Source organism: Phyllopteryx taeniolatus, chromosome 15 (assembly GCF_024500385.1).
Source record: "Phyllopteryx taeniolatus isolate TA_2022b chromosome 15, UOR_Ptae_1.2, whole genome shotgun sequence".
Taxonomy (NCBI): Eukaryota; Metazoa; Chordata; class Actinopteri; order Syngnathiformes; family Syngnathidae; genus Phyllopteryx; species Phyllopteryx taeniolatus.
In genome coordinates, this window is record NC_084516.1 from 14,266,972 (window position 1) to 14,287,975 (window position 21,004).

At 42.4% G+C, this 21,004-nt stretch overlaps 2 protein-coding genes across 3 annotated transcripts; one reads left to right on the top strand and one right to left on the bottom strand.

Moving 5' to 3' along the window:
* Positions 1-5,315: 5,315 nt before the first annotated feature.
* On the top strand, positions 5,316-14,238 carry prlhr2b (prolactin releasing hormone receptor 2b). Of its 2 annotated transcripts, XM_061747691.1 has the most exons (3): positions 5,316-5,480; positions 8,932-9,376; positions 12,569-14,238. In XM_061747691.1, the coding sequence occupies exons 2-3, from the start codon at positions 8,967-8,969 to the stop codon at positions 13,200-13,202; spliced, it is 1,044 nt and encodes a 347-aa protein (XP_061603675.1). In that variant the 5' UTR covers positions 5,316-5,480; positions 8,932-8,966; the 3' UTR covers positions 13,203-14,238. The 2 variants fall into 2 exon arrangements, with proteins under 2 accessions (XP_061603675.1, XP_061603674.1); XM_061747690.1 differs by lacking the exon at positions 5,316-5,480 and having other exon boundaries at positions 7,672-9,376.
* Positions 14,239-15,140: 902 nt separating this feature from the next.
* brf2 (BRF2 RNA polymerase III transcription initiation factor subunit) lies at positions 15,141-19,451 on the bottom strand. Its single transcript, XM_061747689.1, has 4 exons — positions 18,844-19,451; positions 18,619-18,678; positions 17,353-17,674; positions 15,141-16,159 (listed from the first exon to the last, which is right to left on the bottom strand). Exons 1-4 carry the CDS (start codon positions 18,989-18,991, stop codon positions 15,388-15,390), a joined length of 1,302 nt encoding a protein of 433 aa, XP_061603673.1. The 5' UTR covers positions 18,992-19,451; the 3' UTR covers positions 15,141-15,387.
* Positions 19,452-21,004: the final 1,553 nt, after the last annotated feature.

Below are 21,004 nucleotides of genomic sequence, written 5' to 3' on the forward strand. Positions count from 1 at the left end.
TTTGCGTTGACAGAGGACTAAGGAAAACAGAAAGTAGTCCAATTTGACTAAAAATCAGCGGATTTTAAATCTTAATTTATATTTAAAAAGTGGTTCAATTACTTGTTACTTCCTTTCAATCTTGTGTCATCATTGAACAGTTAATTATTTGGTCAGTTGTGATTTAACTTCATTGTACTTTAACTCAGTAGAAGTTGAGCAATTTTAATGAATGCATTTTCCTTTTATGATAATGGTTTGGGCGGCACGGTGATCTAGTTAGCACATCTGCTTCATAGTTCTGAGGACCCGGGTTCAAATCCGGCCTCACCTGAGAGGAGTTTGCATCTTCTCCCCGTGACTGCGTGTTTTTTTTTTTTCCCGGGTACTCCGGTTTCCTCCCACATCCCAAAACATGCATGGTAGGTTCATTGAAGACTAAATTGTCTGGAGCTGTGAATGTGAGTGCAAATGGTTGTTTGTTTATATGTGCCCTGTGATTGGCTGGGGACCAGTTCAGGGCGTACCCCGCCTCTCGCCCGAAGATAGCTGGGATGGGCTCCAGCACGCCTGTGACCCGCGTGAGTATAAGCGGTCCATAACATGGATGAATGGATGGATATGGTTTGGTAAATTCAGTGGCGATCAGGAGTGTTATGAATGTATTGTTGAGATTTTATTTACTGTCCTCAAGCGCTTCACGGCTTCAGTGCTTCGCAAACTGGATGAATGGAGGAAATTCATTCACCATCAGCGAAAAAGTCAAACTTTTAGATTTGATCAAAGAGGGCAGAAGTTATGCATCTGTGGCACGCCATTATGGCGTGCATGAATCTACAGTGCAGTACATCAAGAAAGAGGAAGCAAACATCAGCAAAACTGCTTCAATAAGGAAGCGAAACGTGTGGTAACTCCGCGTAATAAGAGAATTGTGAAAATGGAAGCTGCATTGGCATTGTGGATTGCTGATTGTAGGGAAAAGACTGAGTTTGGACACTAATATTATCAGGACAAAATTACTGTATAATAAATGCTAATTACTGTATAAGGATTTATAATTGAAGATTTAAGTAGCATAGAAGCAATGCTATGTTGTGGATGGAAAATGTGAGGTTGACCACCTTCGAAAATCAATTTCTTAATTATTTCATTGAAAACCAAAACAGTTGTACAGAGCTCCAGGCATGACATGGGAATTTTATTTTGGCCACAATATAGTCGTGACATGCACACAAAATGCTATTATATGACCACAAAATAGTTGTAATTTATGCACAAAATACTAATCGGTGGGCTTGTTATCATTCTGATTAACAACGAAGCAAATGGTGCGCACCTTTGCTGGAAACTGCAATTCCTGGTGTCCCGAAGGCAAGTGTCTTTTCTTATTCTGTTTTCATGAATAGCCTGCAATGCTACGCTAAGGCGTTTCAAACTCTCTTTCCACGCGCCCCCTTTTTAACTTTGAGCACCTGATCCTCCATTCTGCCTGAACTAATAGCTGAACAGGACAAAAAAAAAAAAAACTTTGAGCACCTGCCCCTCCAAAGGTCTCTGCACGCCACTGCTATTAAGTACACTGTATGGTTGAATGAATGGAATGAATCAAAGCCAAATTCCCTCTTCTATGTTACACTCAATAAAGACCTGACCTTGGCTACTGCAGTTATTTTTATTTTTTTAATAAAACTGATCTAGCTCAAATGCTGAACCCAATTCAAAAAATTACAGTAACACCTCAACTCTGCCTCATTTTTTATGACTGCAAGCTTCCTGTTTCATTACAGGGCACATATAGAAAGTGCTTTGGGCACTGTATGGTGTTGTAGATAAGGCGCCATATACGTGCACTCCATTAACCATTTACTATTTCATTACATTTGATTAGTAATCAACGTCCGTATGAGACTAATATCATACTAGCAGCTGTGTTACAATTTGTTCTAACTAGCGGGCATACACTCCTTGAAGTCTCAGCGCCCTTTGCACAATGGTCATTGCACCGGACTATTGCAATATTAGTCATTCGAACTGCTCTAAGTGCTAGAGGACTCTGGATCTTTTTGCACAATTGTCAAAAAAATAAAATAAAATATGTACCGGCATTAGCAGATAACTAGCAACCCTTTACTGCTCAGTGATTGTTTTTTTTTTTTTGTTAATGTCTTTCTGTCTCCAAAGTGTTCTGTCAATTGACTGTCTGTTGTCGTACTAGAGCGGCTCCAACTACCGGAGACAAATTCCTTGTGTGTGTTTTTGGACATACTTGGCAAATAAAGATGATTCTGATTCTGACTATGCGTAATCGCGGTGAAAACTTTTAAGATGCAATGCAATGGATTTACAATAGCTTGGGAACGGAAGTATTGTACAGTTGTGTTTGGGACACCTGCCTCAAAATTGGGGTTTAAAATCTCCTTTGGAAAAACATTCCAAACACATGCACATGAGCTTCAGCGAATGCTGAATTGTCCAAATCCGAATGAGTGTGTAAATGCTTGTTTGTCTGTAGGTGCCCTGCGATTGGCTGGCGACCAGTCCAGAGTGTACCCTACCTCTTGCTTGGATTGGCTATAGCCTGCTCACGACCCTAATGAGGATAAAGCAAAAATGAATGGATGAGTTCAATCTATTTTTTTCCCCATTCCATCTTCATGTCTCGGCTGACGCATAAATCTGAGTCCAAGGCGTGAATGTTATTTTCAAAACCGTCAGGGGCCTGGATGAATTCTATTTTGCATGCGGCAGGAGGACAAAGTGACAAATGGAAAGGAGGCATGATGTTTCACCTCAGGAGATGTGGTGAATGTACATCTTTGTCAGAGGTCTGTGGCGGCGTGTTCCGTGTGTGCCGGAATTATGAGAAGAGGAAAGCCACAGGGAGCATTTGGAACAACAGGTTATGGATGCATCTCAAGGAGACATTTGGATTGCTTTTTTTTTTTTTTTTAACACTGTCACAAAAGGGTAGAAGGAAAAGTATCATGACAATCACAGAACCAGAAATGTAAGTAACATGACATCGGTAAAATATGAGCAATGCAATTCATCAAAAGGGAGCTATTATGGAACATTTAATATTCAACAGCTTGTATCCACATAGGTGGGTCTGTGGAGTGCCTGCCCAACCATCAAGTGTGAAATGCAAAAAAAAACAAGCCTTTTGTTATTTACCTTTCATAGTGGTTCATTGTCCTCAAACGATTTGCATGTGATGTAGAGCTTGTCTCAGCTGACTTTGGGCAAGAGGCGGGGTACACCCTGGACTGGTCTCCAGCCAATCACAGGGCACATAAAGACAGCCAACCGTTCATTGAACCTCACGTGCATGTTTTTGTCGTGTGGGAGGAACCTGGAGAAAATGGAGCACATGGAAACTCCACACAAGAGGGCCGGTGCTGAGTTTGGAATTTAGGACCTCGGAAACATCAGCCAGATTTGCTAGCAACTAGTCCACTGTGCTGTTTAAAAAAATGTGTCTGTGATCGAGGCATCCTAATACTAAATTACCAAAAAAAAACAACAACAACCAAAAAAAAAAACACACTGAGTTTCTACTTTTATTTACTTTACGGGCACTTGCTCACTTAACTTCTCTTTATGTTAACACTTTGAAACATTACCTGTACAGTTAATGCTGGTTTTATGTTGCAGACTAAACAAGGTATCCACAATATTAGAAACCGTTCTCAATATTATGCAGTCCCAGACCACAATAATAAATGATTTATTCGTCTTAAAATATCATACTGTGAGTTTTGAATATATTTCTTAATAATTAAAAGTGTGTCGTTGAGGACTTCTTCAAATCTTGGCTTTTTTTTTTTTTTTTTAAATCATGTTTTATGCAGGGTGTTTCCAAAATGTGACAATTTGAAATATGAATTTCAGATGAACTACAATTCATGGCAAACTAAATATTCAACATGCATATATTTTTCTTTTTGCCTTCCTCTTTGACTTTTTTGTGCCATGTCCATGTCTGGACACACACACACAGTGAAATGAAAGGAGTGTGGCGCTGGATCATTTACCTCAAGCAGGAGAGCACAGTGAGACATCGTCATCAATTCAGTTGTTCTCAACCCACTGGAAAGAGAAGGAAGAAAATCAGCACAGAAAGAGCAGAAAAGCAGTGAGATTCAGTCTACAAACGCAAGGCACTTTGAAAGCAGAGTACTGTATATGCAGTTTAATCACAGTGCAATAGCGAGTTTCATCCTGTGTGGAAGGTGGATTACATAGTGAAGGCATTGGTATTTAACTGAATTCAGGCACATGCACAGACAGTTTTATTATTATATTCCCTCAGCCAGTGAGAATGAATGACAACCAAAGAATTGGATTGATAAGCAGTATCGATATTGGAATCCCAATTGCTAAATTCTTATGAACTCCCATCCCTACATACTCTAGATACGGAGTTCCTCAAGGCTCCTTTCTATAGCCTCTTTAATGGAATATAAGACCAGTCGGGCCATGAGATCTGCGTGACTTAGGTCAGAAAATAGAGCACAGATTCCAAAGCAAACATGGTGAAGCAGCTTTTCGTTGTTATGCTCCACACAAATGGAAAATGTTGCCAGTAGTAGTGAAGCCAGCCCCGAGTGTGACTCTTTATAAATCCAGATTAAAAGCTTCTTTTTTTTCCTTCATGCTTTTTAGAGCATGTCCACCTTTTAAATGAGCTTTCTTCCACTGTATGCTTTTTATTTTCTCTTTGTTTTGATATGCTTTTAGGCTGTTTTTTTTATATTTATTTATTTATATTTTGACTTTATTTTGAAACGCTTTTAATTATGTAAAGCACATTGAGTTACCTTGTGTAATGCACTACATACATTTGCTTTGCTCTTAATATTCAACATCCACCTTTTCCCATTAACTGGGATTATAGAAAAAGTTAAATATGCAGGGAGTACAAACATTTAAATGAACTTTGTACAGAGGGTCATCAGAATTGTATTTTATTTTTTCCCCTACAGCAGTGACATAACCGGAATTCATATGAAAGTCTCAGTCATTTTAGTATTAGTATGTTATTATTTTCTGATTTTGAGAACTTCCTTTAAATTGAATCACAATTTTGGACTATTCTATTATATATTTTGAATGATCAACACTCTTATTCATCCCTCGGGCCATAAGTAGACAATTCAAAACATTTCTATCCAGGAGGCTCACACAATATACCATTTACTTAACGTGCGAAGAAAAATTGGCACAAGCCGCCCATATTTTTCAGCCAGCAGATGGATGGCAACCGCTGCATCATTAATCTGCGACGCTGACCACTAACTAAAGAGTTCAAGATCAACGTCAGGCCGTCGCATGAATCCTCAAAGGAGCCCTGTCATCTCATTGGCTTGCTGTGATTCCTATACACTCCCTCCTCACCTCCAGCGCCTTCAACAAGCTCACTCGATGTGAATCGGAGGCAGCATCCGATTATTCACTGAGGAGGAGCGCGGTGAATGTCTTCACTTCACAACTCATCACAGGTAAATGACTGCGATTTTTATTCTTAATGGGATGGACACATACAATGCCATCACCTTGTTTACATATGAGTTGAAGATTTTATCCTAATTTTGAGATAATTTGGATTATGTTAAAGACAGATAATACTTTTAAAAACTCCTGTTACCAAGGTTCAAAATAGTTTATCTTGGCAAATGGAAAGCATGAATCTCCATTTAATGTTGGCTCTTTAGATGCAACCCTTAAAAGCATATTAAAATGTGAATTTATATATATATATACATACATACACAATGTGTATACCTGCCCCTTCTAAAATTCTCATTTTTCGCAGTTTCCGCACTTTGATGTTGAAGCTCATCAAGCAAATGTAAATAGTAGAACAAATATATCACAAGTAAACATAAAAGGCAGGTTTTTTTTATGATTGTTGTTATTTATTAAAGAAAAACAATATTCAACGCTACCTGGCCCTGTGTGAAAAAGTAATTGCCACCTCTGTTAAATCATTACTTGACTGTGGCTAATCACATTTTTACGAAAGCTGAGTCCATTTTCAATGACAAGACTCAAGCCTGATTACCTCCAGAACTGTTCAAACAAGAAATCATGTGAAGAGAACCTTCCATTCATCCATTTTCTGAGCAGCTTCTCCTCACTAGGGTCGCGGGCGTGCTGGAGCCTATCCCAGCTGTCATCGGGCAGGAGGCGGGGTACACCCTGAACTGGTTGCCAGCCAATCGCAGGGCACATAGAAACAAACAACCATTCGCACTCACAGTCACACCTATGGGCAATTTAGAGTCTCCAATTAATGCATGTTTTTGGGATGTGGGAGGAAACCGGAGTGCCCGGAGAAAACCCACGCAGGTACGGGGAGAACATGCAAACTCCACACAGGCGGGACCGGGGATTGAACCCGGGTCCTCAGAACTGTGAGGCTGACGCTCTAACCAGTCGCCCACCGTGCCGGTGAAGAGAACCTGTCTGGCAAAATGAAGTTGGCCAAAAGATCTCAAAAAGCTGCAAAAAATAGATCGAAATAAATTCAACAACAGACGAGAAGTAACGTAATTGAAATCTATCAGTCTGGAAACGGTTACAAAGGACTTTAGGACTCCAGCGAACCACAGTGAGAGTCATTCTCCAGAAATGGAGAAAATGTGCTTCAGTTTATTTTGTTACCTTTGTTTACTCAAGCGATTGAATGTACATCGGCAGCTGTGTTACAATTTGTTCTAACTAGCGGGTGTAGGCTATATTAAATTACCAAACAATGTTTACTTTACCATAGATGTGCAGTTGTGTATATTAAGCAAGTTGTCCTTTGCAATAGTCACATTGCACTCTAGCTTGTTTTATCAAGTGCAAAATGATCCCAAACGTTGGACGTTTATTGTCTTTCACGCATGCTTTCTTACTGGCTCACGCTTATTGTTCTGCAGTAACAGTCCATGTGGAAAAATAAGCATGCTATAAAAATTTGGCATAAAGCGAAGAGCAATATGGCGAGGGACGACTGTACATGCTTTTCCTTGGAGAGCAACCATAAGTACATTCAATTTCAAGCCTCTGTAAAGTGAGAATAAATGTCTCTAGATGTGAGACACCACAGAAAAGAGTGTTGTTAACAACCCTGCCAAATTTGAATGGTTAAAATATCACCAAGTACATAAAATGAGGCTTCACATTTGTGAAAAATCACTCTGTGCTCTCAAACGCTGTGATTGAGTCTGCTGATTGCGCTGAAACCACATCCTGCTCAGCTGTGAATCAAATACTAATACTACAAACATTTTCTACTTTGTCGAGCATCTTTCGCATGCCTACATATGTCTGGAATATATCCGACCGGGCCGTCACAGGGCTTTTATATGCTGTGACAACAAGGCGCTCACTCTAAAGCGGCCACACCAGTGCAAAGCTCCTGCCCACATGCTTGCTGTCAGGTCAGACATTTGTTTCCCCCCCTCGCTCTTCTGCCTCGTGTCCATGACGTGTGCGCGCTCACAGCTACCAATGAAGCACTCTGAAGTGGCTATATGAGCCCAAAACCCTGGTCCATATGCTGACTCTCAACTCTGACTTAAAAAAAAAAAGAAAGAAAGAAATTCCCCCCTCCTCCATATTGCTGTGACATGCAAGCACTCATTGGCAACAACTAGGTGCTGTAAAGCGGCCACGCCAAGACACTATCTAAACGGAAGATGCATTTTCGGGGTGCAGGCCGTAGCTCGCTGGATATAGCTAGAGGATATACTACACCATTTACATTGATAAGCGACCATATGCCTCACCCTAACCCATTTACTGTATATTAAAAAACAAAGTTTGACTAGGATAGAAATGCACAATTACTTTTTCTTATATTTTTTTCTCATTATGTTTAGGTACTACCAGGTTAAAAATGTTCTGCTTACATTTTAAATCACAAATTTACATTTATTTTATTGTGTAAAATTGGACATAATAAGTGTAAGACATTTGCATTTCCATTTTGAAGCCGTTAATTTAAAAGCGCTAATTAAAAATTGCAAAACCTCCTCCAAAATATAAAAGTTTATACCGTATGTACAATACATTTACTGTATATATTAAAAGTATGGAAAAATTAAAGAAGCACAGTTAGTGCTGTATGATACATATTTTTTACATTTAAGCTTTTTTTTTTGAATTATTATAGTTCTGAACAACCACATTAACATTTTCCACTCTTAAATTTTACATTAATTATATTTTATACGGCGAATGACTGGTTAGAGTGTCTGCCTCACAGTTCTGAGGAGCGGGGTTCAATCCCCGGCACTCCGGTTTTCTCCCACATCCCAAAAACATGCGTGGTAGGTTAATTGGGGACTCTAAATTGCCCGCAGGTGTGAATGTGAGTGCGAATGGTTGTTTGTTTGTATGTGCCCTGCGATTGGCTGGCGACCGGTTCAGGGCGTACCCTGATCTGGTTGCCCGATGATAGCTGGGATAGGCACCAGCACGCCCGCGACCCTAGTGAGGAGAAGCGGCTCAGAAAATGGATGGATATATTTTATACTAATTTCAGTGGGTAATATCTTACGTCATGTTGCATGCATTTCAAGGTCGGTACTTTCAAAAAAGACAAAATTGCACCATTACAATGCTTTCACAAATTCAAAGAAAAAGATAAGCCGTTGACTGAACCCATGCTGACATTTTCCATTTGCAGAGGTCAGAGAATGACTCTTTCACTCGTCATTTTCCCATTTTGCTGCACTCAAATGTCTTCTTCAACAATCATTAGAAGCTGGTGTTAAAAGCATGAATAGTTTTCCATTTTATAAATGTCAGCAACGGTTTATTCATCGTTAAGAGTAACGGTTTATTCATCGTTAAGAGTATCAGATAATTTTAGGTGTGTCCTTCAACTAGCTCAATTTATGCGTGACATTTCGGGTTTGTTGTTTCCTTAAAGAAACATGTTCTCCCTCACTTTTTCAGGACGGACGGTGACGCAACTGCTGAGCTTGGGCGCCATGGAGGCTAACGGCAGCGGCACGCACAAAGACATTTACGAGGTGGCCGTACACGACAACTCCAGCAACCGCAGCTCACAGTTCGCCGACGTGGCCCTGCTGCAGACGTTTAAGCCCCTCATCATCCCGTGCTACGCCCTGGTGGTGGCGGTGGGCGTCTTCGGCAACTACCTGCTCCTCTACGTCATCTGCCGAACACGCAAGATGCACAACGTCACCAACTTCTTCATCGGCAACCTGGCCTTCTCCGACATGCTCATGTGCGTGACGTGCGTGCCCTTCACCCTCGCGTACGCCTTCAACCCCCATGGTTGGGTCTTCGGCCGCTTCATGTGCTACCTGGTTTTCCTCATCCAGCCTGTCACCGTCTACGTTTCGGTCTTCACGCTCACTGCCATCGCTGTGGACAGGTGGGTCACTAAAGTCATGGTTCGCTTCAGTTTTAGATGTTAATCTCTCTGAATGTTTTGAATTAACAATTATTTGAGAGAAGACTGATGGCAATAGCAGCGGACACGCAACGCTAATGTTAGCATACGTGTTTATTTAGTTTTTTTCTGGCAGGCAATTTTTTTCTTTTGAAATCAGATAATGGAGCCTTTACTGACGTTGATCGGAAGAGCAGAAAAATGCTCAAATCAGCCGTGATTATTGGTTTGTGTATCCTGCTCTAGACAACAAACTCGACTAATTCAATAGCGCCCCTGCTGGTTTCAGCCAAATTCCGTTTTGCCTCAACCAACAATTTTTAACGATCAATAAGTTGATCAATATATTGAATGGATATCACACAGTTTTACAAGTCCAACTTAACAGGCTTCAAGGAGTATGCATCCAGTTTTCATCCGAATATCCAGCTACAGTAGCCAACAGTGCAAAAGTCGTCTTGTTGTCGTAATGCTTTGATCATACATAACTAAAATGTCACTCAGTAGAGTCGAGACGTCCTCCAAGGCTGAATTTGTGGCCCTTCATCATTGTTAGTTCATTAGCAGGTGGGTCAATATTACTATGAAGTGCCTTTGGTGTTCTTATCAGAATCATGGAGGCATTGTAGCAGAATATGAAACTGAGGTCTTATTATAAGTAGCCAAACAGTTGCACACCTACCAGAAGGACAGTGATAAGTCGCTTGTAAGTTTTTTCATTGAATGCATGTGATTTTGGCATATCCCACACACTGCTCTGCTCACTACAGTGGGAGTAATGAGTGGTTAAATGAAACTAAGTGCATGGTTTTATTTTCTACTGCAAGGTTTTTGATCAAACAAGTCATTTTGATCATATTCTATGTTCATAATTATATTGAACATTTTGCATGTGTCTCTGAAATTGCTGTCCACCCTATCATTATGAGGTAACTGCCCCTTTAAGAAACCCTTGATGTTTTCAATGACATTATGACCAGCATTTTGTCTTGTCGAATAAATATTTACACGTGCTTCGTGATTTTCATCATATTATGTGTGTAGCTGGATATTGTCAAGCTTAACATGTCCTCCCGGTCATAGTGAAATATCAATTCATATAAAAACGTTCAGAAAATATATATATTTTTTTTTTTTTATAAACAGAACACAGTCAGTTTGCTAAAATATGTTGTTAAGTGAAGGTCAATCATGTGCTCATAAAATGCTAACATTAGCCAAAAATGTCCACCCTGTCAGCAAGGGCACATATTTTGCTGTTTGCATATAAATTGTCTATTTGCCATAGACCTTGATCCTTTTGCATTTCAAAAGCATAACATGTACAAGACACAATGAACATGATGTTCAATGAAAAATCCTTTTGTGTGTGTGTGTGTGTGTGTGTGTGTGAAATGGTCAAGTCCCAAAGGCACCTGATGGTGACATTGATTCTGGTTACATAGAGTATGAGAAACAGATGGGAACAGACGATCCCATTGATGTTAGACAATCAAATAATCCATACATGTATGTTTTTTTGCGCTAATGCATGCGTCCTCAATGTTCTGTTCTACTTTGTCAAAACGGCTGCTGTGAAAAAGTCCATTAGTGCTACAGATGCATTAGCACTATACTGTATGGTATATTTTTGATAAGTAGACATTTCTTCAGTCAACAGTCGCTGTTAATTATGTATTTCTGTCGAGCACAGCAGCTGCTTTTTACCACCATTAGGAGTAACCTCAATTTTCCTTTTCAAATAAATCATTCAGCTGAGCTTCATGATGCTCACCTCTACTAATTATACGTTATAAAGACGCCAGGCTTTTGTACTCGTCTTATGCATATTTATACAAATTGGACAATCCTCTAAATTGCTTGGGGTGTCGTGCTCTAAATCACAAAATGAGCTCAACACGATCTCATCCAAATTTAAGCATATTTTAAAATCCCGAGCAACAAAACACACTGGTTATCCGTGCTGAAAATGTTTAATTCAGTCAGGGAACCTCCAAGGTCGAAAATAATCCATCCCGGGACCTTTGTCAACCTGGAATGTTTTTGTATTTAGAAATAAACTAAATGTTTTCAAAAAGAATGACAAAGGAAATAAAAGTTGCTTGCATCGATGAACGCGCTGTCGCAACCCCCTTTTCATGGCGAATCTTTGAAACGATCATCAAACTTGGCCCATCTGTCCTAGTTTTCCTGCTTCCAGCTGGGGCACATTTGGGCGAATTCCCTAGTAGGTTTGTCAGTGTTTGAGGCCTGGAATTTGCCCAAAATGGCTGCTTCAAACCAAAAAAAGCCAGACTTCCTGTTCACTTTTAGGCATGTGTCCTTGAGGCTTTTTTTCCCTCCCCTGTTACAAAAGACATGTCCACCCAGTTTCATGTTGGCAATTTTTTCATATCTAGAGTGAGTTTTGAGCGGTTGAGATACATTTTCACCAGGATACACGCTTGCAATAATTGGTGTGTTTTGAGGCATGTTGACCCCCCCCCCCCCCAAAAAAAGGCTATTCATTTACCTTGGAACCCATTTTTCATGCCGTATTCTCAAAATGATCATCAAACACTGACCCTGGGTCCAGTGACTGTGTGGCCAAATGGATAAGGCTTTTTTTTTTTTTTTTTTTTTTTTTCTCAGCAATGATGCCGGCGTTTTCCTGCTTCCTCCACTTGCGAACCATGGATTCGTTAATCTTGAATTCTCTCCCGGCTGCTCGATTCCCATGTTCCTCCGCGTAACTAATAGCTTGCAGTTTAAATTGTGCTTTGTAAGCGTGTCTCTTCGTAGGTGCCTTTTTCAGGGGGTCCTTAGCCAAACCGATGTTTTGCACAATGCAGATACCGGCACTATATACCTACTGGGGGCGTGCCTTTAGCCTCCTCTTTCACACGCACCCTTCCCTTCCCTTCCCCCTCCCGAAGGGAAGATGCCTTTTTGGGGTGTAGGCATCGCTAGCTAGCTAACAGTACGTCGCAATTGCAAACAAAGCTGCTTAGGTTCTTATATAGTGGCAGAGTGGCGACTCATACCAGGCCCCAAGTGTGTCACTGGGCCCCATTTTAGCGATGCCCCAAAAATGATTAAAGCTCAAATTGTGAAAAACCGTTTAACACTTTCATTGCACAACACTTTTATTTATTTAGACGCATCTGTATATAATGCACTTTTCTGTATTTGTAGATATTACGCGACAGTGCACCCCCTGAAGAAGCGCACCTCCATGGCTACCTGTGCGTGCGTCCTCACCGGGATCTGGCTGCTGTCCTGCGGCCTGGTCGCCCCGGCAGTGAGCCACACCTACCACGTGGAGTTCAAGGAAGAAGGCTTCACCATCTGTGAGGAGTTCTGGCTGGGCCAGGAGAAGGCGCGACGGGCCTACGCGTACAGCACCCTGCTGGTCACCTATGTCCTGCCCCTGTCTGCCGTCTTCGTCTCCTACTTGTGCATCACGGTCAAGCTGAAGAAATGCGTGGTTCCCGGGCACAGGACCCAGGAGAAGGCCAGTGCCCAGCAAGCCCGCAAGAGGAAGATCTTCCGGCTGGTAGCCCTTTTGGTGTCCGCCTTCGCCATGTGCTGGCTCCCCATTCATGTTTTCAACATGTTGCGAGACATCGACATCCAGCTCATTAACAAGCGCTTCTTCCTACTCATCCAGCTGCTCTGCCACCTGTGCGCCATGAGCTCGTCCTGCTGCAACCCTTTCCTCTACGCCTGGCTGCACGACCGATTCCGTGCCGAGCTGAGGAAGTTGCTCAAGTGCAACAGCCGCATCGGAGTGCCCGCCAACCGCTGCACCGCCGGCGTGGTCTTGTAGGCTCATGACGAGGAAGCGATGCGAAGGATGCTACTCATTCTACTCTAGAATCATCCATTTGCTACACCTATCCTGTTCAGGGTCAAAGGAGCCTATCCCAGGTGACTTTGGGAGAAAGGCGGACAACACCCTGGACTAGTCGTCAGTCAGTCACAGGGCACCTAATGAGAAAGACAACTATTCACACTCAATTCACAACGTCCCTGAGAGGGAACTAAAACCATGCTGCCTGCATCGAACTCAGCTTAGTATACCACTACAGCATTCTTGAATCAGTCAACTATTGTACAAGTTTGGAGCTTATCCGATTCCCAGCTGACTTTGGGCGAAAGGTGGACTCCACTCTGGACTTGCCGTCAGTCAATCACAGGACACATATGGAGACAGACAACCATTCACACGTCGCCCTCAATGAGAATCGAACCCAGGATGCCTGCACAGAAGTCAGGCCACTGAACCACTTCAGCACTCTTGAACCAGGCAACTCTATGTCCACCACCATCAAGCTCGTCATGAGACAATCAGGAATCAGCGTACAGTAGGGCCTACTTGACCCTAAGGTCTGTCCAGGATCCAAAATGGTACAATCAACCAGATACTATGTGATGCTACGATTTGTATAACATCCGTACAGCAACTCTTTGCATCAGGCTGAATAGTCTCGTGGAGTACGTATTCGATGGTGAGGGATGATGGAAAGGTGATGAAGGGCAGCAGCAGCAACCCATTATTAGCCGCAGTCCCCACGTCACTTGTCCCCTCCAATATCTTGAAGATTTGATTTTCTTTTATCAATTGAGTTGTACAGGTTATAGGTTAGTTATATTCATGGTGGAAAAGCTTTAAAAGATTTTTCCTAGTCTCATTTTTTCACACCACAAAAACCTTACATTTGAAAAGGGATGTGTAGACTTTTTATATGCACTGATTTCATATGTAATACAGAGCAGTGATTTTAATTCAAAATCAATTTTCATTTCCTTCCTCATTCAAAAAGCCAAGAAGGCATGACTGGCATTTGCTATGTTTTTGTTTTTTTTTTGCCATTGGCCTATGGGGAAGCATTGATTGAGCCCTACAAAATTCTGCCTAGCAACAAGAAGCTGTGCAAATAATCAAGCACTTTTTTTCCATCTCCATTGCTGTGTCTGCTACAGCAAATGCTATCTTAGCTGTATCAAAGCGACACTAACAAAGGGACATATTTGGGGGTGAAGCGCATCAGTGCTTGCTGTTGTCGTGCACGCCCGTGAATTGCAGCCCATTTAAAACAGCACCATTAACTGTCTCGTTTAGTTACAATTTCCACCCTTTATTGGTTTCGCTCATGCTAAGATGCTTATTACAATGTTTTAGCCATGATGTATTATTTAGCGTGGAATATAGTTTGTCTGCCACGCTAAAACCACGAGGAGCTTCACCCCCAACATTGAGCCAGCCGGCATCCATTCAGCGAGAAATGCATCTTGTAGGATAGTATGGAGAGGGAAGAGAGCCGGCGTGAAATGAAGTAAAGGGAAGCGAGAGAAAGGAGTAAATGGGACAGATTTGAACCGTTCCCTCTCCATGTGTTCCTCTCCAACGGACGAACTGCTGTTAAAAAACTGCACTTGTTTCCAATCAAACATGAGTTCCCAATACGAGTGACGTCGTACACGCTATGATCACAGGATGACAATATCAACATCCGGCCGCACTCATAGTGGTCATTGGAGTTGTCGGAGACTCGCAACATGATCCTCTGTCTCATTGACGAACAACTTCACACAACATGCAGACGGCAACAACAACAAAACTCTGGACCTCCTTTAAGCTAAATGCCAATGTGAAGGGAGCTCTTCTTGTATGATTAACTAGGAAATATTTTCTGTATTTACTGTTGTTGTTGTTATATTGTAATTACAGAGCTCCATTGGGGGGGGGGGGGGGGGGTTCCTTCGGCAGAAAGGGAAGAGGAAAGCACAGAGTCTAGAATTGAATGTGGGGTGTTTTGTGATGTGACTATAATATGTATTTGTGCACATCACAAATCCTCAGCATCTTCCGATAAAAACTTTTAATGAACAATATAATTGCAGTCAGATAAGGAAAATTGTCAAAAGAAAATAGAACCTTCTCTTGTGTGATTTAGAACAGTTATAATTGCAAGTGCATAATTGCAGAAGTACAGTAGCTCCATTTTTCATTATTCGCATTCGGCCTGGTCGCTCTGTGACACCCAAGCCTTCTGAGCCACAGCAAATTCCCTGGCCTCCTGCGGGGTACGGATGTAGGAGTCAATTTCGCTGTCCGAAATCTCCTCGTCACCGGTTATGCCTTCGAGTCTTTCTGCCGCCGCTCTCCGTCGCTTAGCGTGAATCACACACGGTGGCGCGAAAACCATCCTCTTACCCCAGTTGGGTTCTAGATCTTGATGAGCCTTGAACTCTCTACCCTCTCCTGGCTGTTTAGACTTCTCAGAATTTCGACTGGTTGCGCGTAAAGTCTGATCTTCGGGCTCAGAGGGATTTGCCTCTTCACAGCAGAGTTGACTTTCCTCCCGCATGGCCTCCTCGTGGCTCCTCAAAGCCCTCCGTAGTAACGCGTATCTGTTCTTGACAATATCCTCCACGTACCTGACCACATTGCCCGACGTAACAGGATCCGTCACCCAAGGGATCTCCTTACCCAGTTTGCAAAGCACACTCTTGATCTCGCCCACTCTCTTGGCGGCAGTCTGGTTCTGTCTCACCTTGGCGATACGACAGAATTTTGGCAGGGACATATTGAGGCGAACAAGGTTGGGTTTTAGAGACTGCCAGGCCAAGTAGACCGTCGCCATCATTAAGGGCACAGGCCTGCGTCCGGTCACGATCCAGGAGTCGGCGGCCAGCTCTACCAGGGACAAGGCTCGTTCTTGTATGTCCCTGTGGTCCTCGGCAAGGCCTTCGGGCACGTCGAGGGAGCTAATTTTGTACCTGACAGACAGGGGGGGGGGGGGGGGGACGTAAATAATGCTGAGCTCACAAGATCCACTGCAAGTGTGCAAATTTAGAAGGTTCTCCCCCATAAACCATATAAACACTACCATTGGAGAAGGAAAAAAATATGTACTTCTAAAATAATATAAAATAATAATTCTCCAAAAACAGGAGTTGTATTTTCCAAACACATATCTTATTCATTTTTTAATCAAAATGTTAGTACTGTTTCTTGTGGCCCCTTCTGAGACATTTAGTCTGTTTGTGCTCACTTGAGCTAAAGTCTCACGAGGTCTTGTGAGATTTAGAAGAAGGTTTTGTGCGAATTTAAATGCATTTTTTTTCCAGAAAATGATGGCATATTTAAGGTTTCACTCCAGGTGAAAATGTTTGGTATTTTAATGCAGTGATTCACAACCACTGCACCGCGGTACAATCTGCTGTGACAGATCATCATGTGTGCTGTGGGAAATTATCTCATTTTTCCTTAATTGTTGCAAAATGATTATTTAGTTACTGCAAATAACGTATATTTGTTCATTTATGCCAGCAATATAGAGTGACAGGCAGGACAAATACTATTCCCCTATATGGCAGAAGGTACAGTTAACCTGTGGAGCCATCATTATTAAGTACAGTAAACCCACGCAATAGGTGAAAATCTCCATTATAGAGCGCCCATATAAAAACTAAACACATTTAAATGATTAAAACACACTTTTAAACAGATCGTAAATGTATTTGAACACACAAATTTGCAAGCATGTAATGTATACAAAATACTGCACATATTGGACAATCTGAGCCTTTTAGAGGTGGGGGTCAGGCAATGTGCCATTATGTGTCATGTGAGTGTTTGAGCGTGAGATGTGGCTGACAGAAGCAACTTGCGTGAGTGTACTAATTGTGTTTATTTATTTGACTGTCTTTGCGGTGTCCAAAAACAGCTGAAAGTGGATCGGCGACTGTGGCTCTCCTTTCCCACATGCGAGGGCAGTACAGATTTCTGCAGCATAGCGGGGATTTCCGCGATAGACTGGCACGTACATTCTCACCGGAAATCTGCAACGTTCACTGAAAAGACGCTTTGCGACGTTTTTGTTTCGTGGTGAGATTTTTCTATTGTAAAAAAATGTGCCTCACTTCAATAAAGGTTGGGAAACAATGCTATGGACAGGATGCACACTTACTCTTTACAATGAGACTCCATCACGTCGCTAACGCTGATGTGCGGCACTTCGAGCTGGAGAACTTTTATCATCTCATGGTAAACGCCGCCCACCATCGCCATGTCGGCCTCCAGCAGGCATGCGATGGTGCACATGCTGACGGGCCAGTTGAGCTGCCTGCAGCTCACCAGCACGCAGCAGCCAACCAGAGTCTCCTTCTTCTGCAGGCTCACCTTGAGGAAGCTCTCGTGCTCATAAGCCTGCGTGAAATACTCGCTCGCTATCCTCTCGATTTCACTGTTGACCCGCAGGACTCTGCAGAGGGCTGTTAGTTGCTGCTGGCCTGCACGGGTGTGACAGAAGCAGAATGTAAAAAATAAATAAATAAATGTTCCACCATTATTAGGAAAGTCGGGTGCACACATAAAGATAATTGGGCCTAAGATTATCCTGAGCGATTATTCTGTGGTGGGGATTGCGTTAAAAGGGATTTTTCCTCCAGATCTGCTCGGAAAATGGTCTTGGCTGACAATCGACAATGTTAAATGTCGTGAATCGATTAATCCTTTTTATTTTTTCATTAATTTGAGTTTATTTCTTTTTTCCTTGTGTGTGAGGTCTCCCCATTAAAAAAAAAAAGTTCAATACATTTGCATTTAATCTTTAAGAACTGATTGCTTTTAAACTTGTATTTGTACTAATTTGAATTTACCTTTCATGTGCAATACATTTTAATTGAATCATTACTTATTGTTTTTTTCCTAAATGCTCAAAATTTGATCAAAACATTTTGATAATTACAAATGTACAGTATTTCACAAAATAACTTTATTGTTGCTTAATTTAGATTTTTATTTGATATTTCTTGTAGTATTCTGTCTTTAGTCTCGGATAATGTTTAATTTCCCCCCCCCCCCCCCATACTCTTTGGACTTTATTCCCGTAGACCTTGGGGTGTTGTTTTTACCATACCACTACTTTGTCATATACTTTTTTTTCCTGGTAAAATTATGATTTTATTAAATTGGTAATTTCCAGTTTTTCACGTAAGATTTTGACTTTATTCTTGGAAAGCTACATATTTTTTCTTGAAATATTACAACTTTATAGTACAACCTTTTTTTTTTTTCAAATCAATATTTAGGCCTACTACACTGCTGTATTTTAATGTTGGTTATTATGGTGGGACTTGGAGAGCAAAAGAAATAAATTCTTCTTTCGGGTGTCAAATGTTTGTTAAAAAATTGTGTGTGTTCCGACTTAAGTTGTACACACAGAGTAGCTCACCTTTCCTCTGGTTTAAACATGGCTTTTTAGACACAGCTGTTGTGCGGCTGTAGCTGATATCTGTAAAAATAAAACAATAAAACAATAATAAAGGATGGAAAAAAAGTCATGAATTTATTTGCACCTCAAAGAGGAGTAATACATGATAGTTAAACACTGTATGGAAACACTGGGTTCACAATAACGGGCAAAGATGTAAATGTTTTGTTTATGTTATTTACATACCTGTGCCCTCGAAAGTATCGTGAGTGAGAGCCCCTTCGGACACCACAGCGCCACAGTCCACACACACCATCTGACGTTGAGTGTAATGGTCCTCCTCTACAACGCTGGAAGAGCCGCAGCAAAGACATTTCAAAGCCGCCGCGGACATGTTGTGTCAGGTCCCACCACCTCCGCCGTGACAAACGACTTTGAAATTTTCACAAGAGACACCGGCGAAACCCGGACGGAAGTAGGCTGAAGTGAGTACAGATATGTATAGGTAGATACGACGCGACCATTTTGAGCTGGGTGCTGAAGGCAACGCTAAGCTAGGGAGGTCAAAGTCGTCAATTCACGCCATATGTGTGGACAGCAAGAAAACTAAAAATACCAAAGACGCCGGTACATTGTACCGCATACGGTTGGCTAAAACTAAACAATTACAAAGAGGGAACTGCGATTGGCTTTTAACGTTGTAAAAATAAATAAATATATAAAAAAAATAGAATGTATTGTATTGAAAGCATATGCTTTGGCGTTTAAAAATAGTAACCCTCATGAAAATTGGTCGAGAAATTTGCAGGTTACGACGTAAATTCCATGTCCATTCATTGCCGTTGACGGGAACATCGACCTCTTCAACATGGCCCCCACGCAGGCACGTCAGTTAAATGCGTGCTACACTGCGCTGGCGTATTTAGTGTTCATATCTACGGGAAACGGCCGCTTAGATGAGGGCGTCACAATAACTCCGGGTTGATACAACGTTCTTGAAGACAAAAATTCTGCTCTGATACGATACGAGAAAAAAAACTTGTTACGAGATTAAAGTGCTATTTAATAGTAACAATACTATACTGATAAATGTATATTTTTAACCATGTATATTTTTTATCCATCCATAGGTGGCACGGTGGTTGACTGTTTAGAGCGTCTGCCTCACATTTCTGAGGACCGGGGTTCAATCCTGGCCTTGCCTGTTTTTCCTGGTTTTCTCCAGGCTCTCCGGTTTCCTCCCACATCCCAAAAACATGCATGGTAGGTTAATAGACAACTCTAAATTGCCCGTAGGTGTGAATCATCAGAATCATCTTTATTTGCCAATTATGTCCAAAAAACACAGAAGGAATTTGCGTCCGGTAATTGGAGCCGCTCTAGTACAGTCAATTGACAGAGAACACTTTTGAGACATAAAGACATTGACAAAAAAACAGTCACTGAGTGGCTGGCAACCAGTTCAGGGTGTACCCCGCCTCCTGCCCGATGATAGCTGAGATAGGTTCCAGCACGCCCGCGACCCTTGTGAGGATAAGCGGCTCAGAAAATGGATGGATGGCTGTCCAGCTCATCCCCGACCTGGACAGGGCACTCCACCCTTTTCCGACTAAGGACCATGGAGATCACGGCCCATATGAAGCCAACAGGACCACATCATCTGCAAAAAGCAGAGATGCAATACTGAGGCCACCAAACCAGACCCCCTCTCGGCTGCACCGAGAAATACTGTCTATAAAAGTTATGAATGGAATCGGTGACAAAGGGCAGCCTTGGCGGAGTCCAACCCTCACTGGAAACGAGTCCGACTGACTGCCGGATATGCGGACCAAACTCTTGACACCGGTCGTACAGGGCCCGAACAGCCCGTATCAGGTGGTTCGGTGTACCCCATACTCCCGAAGCACCCCCCACAGGACTGCATGAGGAACACGGTCGAACGCCTTCTCCAAGTCCCCAAAACACATGTAGACTGGTTGGGCAAACTCCCACGCACCCCCGAGGACCTTGCAGAGGGTGTAGAACTGGTCCACTGTTCCACGGCCAGTACGAAAACCACACTGCTCCTTCTGAATCTGAGATTCGACCCCCCGACGGACCCTCCTCTCCAGCACCCCTGAATAGACCTTACCAGGGAGGCTGAGGAGTGTGATCCCCCTGTAGTTGGAACACACCCTCCGGTCCCCATTCTTAAAAAGGGGGGACCACCACCCCAGTCTGCCCATCCCAAGGCACTGTCCCTGATGTCCATGCGATGTTGCAGAGGCGTGTCAACCAGGACAGCCCTTCAACATCCAGAGCCTTGAGGAACTCTGGGCGAATCTCATCCACCCCTGCTGCCTTCCCACCGAGGAGCTTTTTAACCACCTTGGTGACCCCAACCCCAGAGATAGGAGAGCCCGCCTCA